This window comes from Alosa alosa, chromosome 3 (assembly GCF_017589495.1).
Source record: "Alosa alosa isolate M-15738 ecotype Scorff River chromosome 3, AALO_Geno_1.1, whole genome shotgun sequence".
Classification (NCBI taxonomy): domain Eukaryota; kingdom Metazoa; phylum Chordata; class Actinopteri; order Clupeiformes; family Clupeidae; genus Alosa; species Alosa alosa.
In genome coordinates this window covers 3,962,740-3,968,572 of record NC_063191.1, presented here as the reverse complement: position 1 = coordinate 3,968,572, position 5,833 = coordinate 3,962,740, and the positions used below count along the sequence as shown (strand labels likewise).

The 5,833-nt window shown below is 40.4% G+C and overlaps 1 protein-coding gene across 1 annotated transcript in view; it reads left to right on the top strand.

Moving 5' to 3' along the window:
* The window catches only part of stxbp5l (syntaxin binding protein 5L), a 151,063-nt gene extending 145,547 nt beyond the window's left edge, over positions 1–5,516 (top strand). The window contains 1 exon segment of the mRNA XM_048239460.1: positions 2,304–5,516. Within this exon segment, the coding sequence (XP_048095417.1) occupies positions 2,304–2,345 (42 nt within the window). The 3' untranslated portion in view covers positions 2,346–5,516.
* The last annotated feature ends 317 nt before the right edge of the window (positions 5,517–5,833 follow it).

The window sequence follows — 5,833 nt, the reverse complement described above, 5'->3', positions numbered from 1 at the left end:
CACACACACACACACACACACACACACAGACACACACACACACACACACACACACACACCACGGTACACACACACACACACACACACACACACACACACACACACACACACACACACACACGGATTTACACACACACACACACACACACACACACAGCACACACATACACCACACACACACAGACTAGTATACAGGAGGAGTAATATAGAGGGGGCAGAGCCAGGGGCTGATAGCTGCACAGAAGCATGCTGGCATTTCTAGTATACAGTGGTAATTAAGCCATGCTGATAGCATTTCTAGTATACTAATTAAGCCATGCTGATAGCATTTCTAGTATACAGTAGTAAATTAAGCCATGCTGATAGCATTTCTAGTATAGTAATTAAGCCATGCTGATAGCATTTCTAGTATACAGTGAAATTAAGCCTGATGCATTTCTAGTATAGTTTAAGCTAAATTATGCATTTCTAGTATACTAATTAAATACATGCTGATGGCATTTCTAGGTATAGTAATTAAGCCATGCTGATAGCATTTCTAGAGTATAGTAATTAAGTATTAAGCCATGCTGATAGCATTTCTAGTTTCCATGCTGATAGCATTTGCAGTATAGTGAATTAAGCCATGCTGATAGCATTTCTATTATAGCAATTTGCTGATGTTTCCTGGTATGGTAATTAAGCCATGCTGATGGCATTTCTAATATAGTAATTAAGCCATGCAATTTCTGTGTGTGAATTAAGCCATGCTGATAGCATTTCTAATTATAGTAATTAAACCATGCTGATGGCATTTCTAATTATGCAGTTTCTAATTATACAGTGAATTAAGCCATGCTTGATAGCATTTCTAGGTATATTAATTAAGCCATGCTGATAGCATTTCTAGTTATAGTAATTAAGCCATGCTGATAGCATTTCTAGTAATTAAGAAAGCCATGCGTGGCATTTCTAAGCCATGCTGATAGCATTTCTAGTATAGTAATTAAGCCATGCTTTCTATATAGCATTTCTATGCTGATACTAATTATAGTAATTTAAAGCCATGCTGATAGCATTTCTAGTATAGTAATTAAGCCATGCTGATAGCATTTCTAGTATAGTAATTAAGCCATGCTGATAGCATTTCTAACACCATGCAGCACTTTCTAACCATGCAGCACTTTCTAGTATACAGTAGTAATTAAGCCATGCTGATAGCATTTCTAGTATAGTAATTAAGCCATGCTGATAGCATTTCTAGTATACTAATTAAGCCATGCTGATAGCATTTCTAGTATACTAATTAAGCCATGCTGATAGCATTTCTAGTATAGTAATTAAGCCATGCTGATAGCCATTTCTAGTATACTAATTATGCCATGCTAATATAGTATACTAATTATGCCATGCTGATAGCATTTTTATTTCTAATTAAGCCATGCTGATAGCATTTCTATTATACTAATTATGCCATGCTAATATAGTATACTAATTATGCCATGCTGATAGCATTTCTAGTATACTAATTATGCCATGCTGATAGCCATTTCTAGTATACTAATTATGCCATGCTAATATAGTATACTAATTATGCCATGCTGATACCATTTTTAGTATACTAATTAAGCCATGCTGATAGCATTTCTATTATACTAATTATGCCATGCTAATATAGTATACTAATTATGCCATGCTGATTGCATTTCTAGTATACTAATTATGCCATGCTGATAACCATGAGGCCTTCTCCAAAAACAGCCATGCGGTACTCACACTCAGACGCACAGAGGAAGCAAGGCAATGTACCAGAAACCCTGTAGCACTTTCTAGTATACGTATCAAGCCTGCTAACAGCCATTTCTAGTATGCTAAAATAACCTAACCACGTTGATTGCACATTCTACCATGCTACCATACCTTGCTAATAGAACGTTCTAGTATGCTAATGTAATCAAACTATGTTTAATAATGTTCTAGCATAGTAATCAAATCTCAGTGATGGCCCTTTCTAGCATGCTAAAATAATCAAATTAGCATGCTAAAGGCACTTCCTAGCATGCTAAGAATATCCACATCATAGAGAATGACTAGACATTTAGGGGAGATTCAAACACAAGGTCAAGGGTCACCTGGCTGTACCAGAGAAACGGAGTGTTAGCCAAACTTGCTGCACACTTAAGCATGCTAATCAGACAACTGATGCTAATGAACTCTCTCTCTTTCTCTCTCTTCTCCATCACTCTTTCTTCCCATCTCTCTGTTTGTCCATATCTCTCCATCCCCTCCTTCCTCTCTCCACCACTCCATCTGTCTCTCCACAGCTGATGCTGAGGTGTAAGGACAAGAAGTGGTACCAGTGGTAGAAAGGCTCAGCGGTGGAGCGCATTCTCCCCTTCCACCAGGAGGGGGTGCTGTGGCTGTTGCTGTTCTGGATCTTAAGTCTTCTATGGAGAGAGGGATGAAGAGAGGAGGAGGTGAACAGATGGAAGAGAGGAGAGAGAGGGAGAGGGACATAGGGGATGGATGGACACAGACTACCTTTGTGTTTGTCTCTGGTCTCTTGTACAGAAGACGTGGTCAGACCGCGCTGAGACGCGGACATGTACCATTTGTGTTATTGAGGGAGGGGACGATCCCCTCTCTGTTGGTGTGGAACAAACCATCTGTGTATGTTTTGTTGGGGGGAGGGGGGTTAGGCTCTTCTTACTGGAGGCATATGGGGAATAGGCAGTGTAGATATTCAGAATGCTAAGACACCACCCAAACTGCATGAACACAAACATGGATGACCTATTTACAAAGAGAAAGAAAAAAAGACATCAAACTGCCAGATTAAAAAGCAGCATGTTACTTTAAACAAAGTGAACTAGAAAGAGAAGCCTTTATTTAATAACATTAACATACACCTATAACAGAAAGTACTACTTCAAAATCTTTATATTTTTTTGAAATAGCAAAATATATATATAATACAAAGAAAAAAATGTGTATACCTGCATTGCTATGAGGCCAAAATATGTTTTTACTCCTAATCTCATCTATTCTCTTTTAGGATTACATATTGCTTTCACTTTCACATTATGAACACCAACAATATGTCCCTTTCCGAATTCCAACCCTAAACCCATTCAATAAATCAGTAAATCGGTCAATAAAAAAACTACAATACCCATGATGCTTCAGTGAAGAAGAGAAGTCCTTGGAATCTGTCTCCCACTGACATGGTTGTTTACTACAATACCCATGATGCTTCAGTTTACCCCCTACTGCTTCTGCACCTCTCAAATCTCCAACTTGCTTTGGCTCCCCCACTTTCCACTTCTGTCTTCTGACTAGCTGCTAGCGCATGGCGTCACAATAGAGTGAGGGGTGTAGCTTTCTCCACCCCCTCCTTGGGCCTGCAGAGCCAATGAGGAGAGAGAGTCTGGCAGGTGTAGGTGAGAACATGGGACTGATGCCTATGATGCCTGAGCGATGACAAGAATGAGCAGGGGAGAGTGTGTGGATAATCACCAACCCAAACGTAAACGTAATAACGGATCTCACGTGCCATATTCTTGCTGGGTAGAGTCTGTCGACCGTGACGTAGAAGAGTTTACGCTGTGAGTGTGTGTGTGGTAGAAGAGTTTTTAAAAGCCCAGCAAACAATAATGAACTTCTAATGTCGTAGAGTATTGTGTTTCTTCTCTTTTGTGTTTAGTGTTGATTGTTTTTCACATTTTTAACCAAAGTTGTGGAGTGTTATTTTCTTCAGTCGTTTGGCGATTTGGCGTTTTGATGACCTTTTGATGACCTTTGACTTGTCTGTGCTCCGGTATCTTCTGCTGCCTTTTGTGGTCTGTGGTCATGGTGCCCTCGTAAGTTTGTGTGTGTGTGTGTGTGTGTGTGTGTGTGTGTGTGTGTGTGTGTGTGTGTGTGTGTTAGTATGTGAGTTTGTTCCTGGGTGTGTTCGTGCGATGGACACACTCTCTGCCAAAGTCTCTCCGCCTAAAAGAAGACACACCCAATGGCCGTGCGTGTGCCTGATTGTTGCCGTATGTGTGTGTGTGTGTGTGTGTGTGTGTGTGTGTGTGTGTGTGTGTGTGTGTGTGCGTGTTGTGTGTGTGTGCACTCAGCACTGAGACCACTCTGACTTCTCTCATTCATGCTTTTACGCATTTGACCTCAAATTGGTTGGTAACATTCACAACATATTCACACACACACACACACACACACACACACACACACACACACACACACACACACAGCATACAGTTACAGAATGAATTTTACATGGCTATAGGGACACTTTCTTTCTTTTTTGAGAATCAGTGTGTGTGTGGGGAAATAAAGAGTATTGTTTTAAATGTATGTGAACAATATGAGTGGTATAGCTCGTTCTGCGGCACTTGGCAATCATACAGTGAATAAATGTCATATCTGTTCGTGGAAACAAAAGGGACACAAGCACTAGGAGTCGTTAACAAAGCTGAATCGGTCCTATTTTATTCAGCTTTCTGTCTGTGTTACAGATGACGTTCGTGTCGTGTGCAGCTGCTCTCTCCATTGTGGTTCCTAACAGCTATCCTTCCTCTTCAATATATTTGTATATACAGAATTTGTTGTACATGTCATTGTATACGTTGGGGAACATGATATGAGAACACAACAGGAATACACATACACATACACCCATATGCACTAATGCTCGCAAAATCACTTGTGCACAAACATGCACAGACACACAGACACACACACACACACACACACACACACACACACACACACACACACACACAAACACACATATATGAGACAACAGAGCTACTGGAAAACAATGTCAAGTTGAATAAATTCTGTTTTACTCTCCTCCTGCTGCTGGTAATGCACTGGTAACACCCCACATGTCGCACGTTGATGATGTCACTGACTGGAGCATTCTAGAACCCTCTCATTGTGAAGTCACAGTGCAGAGTGGTTGGCGGCCGGCTTTGGAGAGTCCGTAGCCCATTTGACAGGACCTGACCTCCACCTAGGCTGTCTGTTGGGTGTGTGATCATGGCCATCAGTGGAGGACCACTGTGCAGTGATTCAGACTGGCCGTTTTGTTTGTGTCCTCAGTTTTTATATGGTAAGCAGTACAACCCAGGGTGACTGAATAGACTAACCATTACTGAAAACACAACAACAACAACAACAACAACAACAATAATAATAATAATAATAATAATAATAATAATAATAATAATAAAATAAAGCCATCACCAACAGACATCACTGGATTTGTCTGTTTTCGATTGGTCGTCTCCTTTTGCTGGTCTTCTGCTGTGTTTAAAAGACCAGCACACCTGTGCTGCTGCCAAACCCCAAACCACTTCCCCATCCCTCCCTTACCGTCTGAGATGGCAGCAAACGTTTGGTTTCCATTGGTTTCACCCTGTCCTTCTTCTTGATATTCTAGTAGTGCTTTAGAGGTTACTGAAAAATAACAATGAACCTGCAACTATGTTGATGCAAATCCAAATTGAAATAAACATGGATTGATGTATTTACTTGTGCTGTGGTTTTTATTTGTGTGTGTGTGAGTGACTGCTGCCTGTTCTTGAGCTCAACTTTGTACTATTGAAATGTATTAGGCAGGTATGCTCGGTGCTTGACTTTGGAATATTTATTCTCTTTGCTACATAGTCCTGAAAAGATTACGTTCCTTGTAATAAATCTGTTAACTGATTCAACTATCATAGTTGGCCTATAGAAAAATCACAGTTCCGTCTTCCTCTTTATGATCCAATCACCTTTAAGCATTTCCATTTAGTCCCGCCCTAACGTGTTCAACACAACTAATCAGGTCGTTCCGCCCTGACTGACT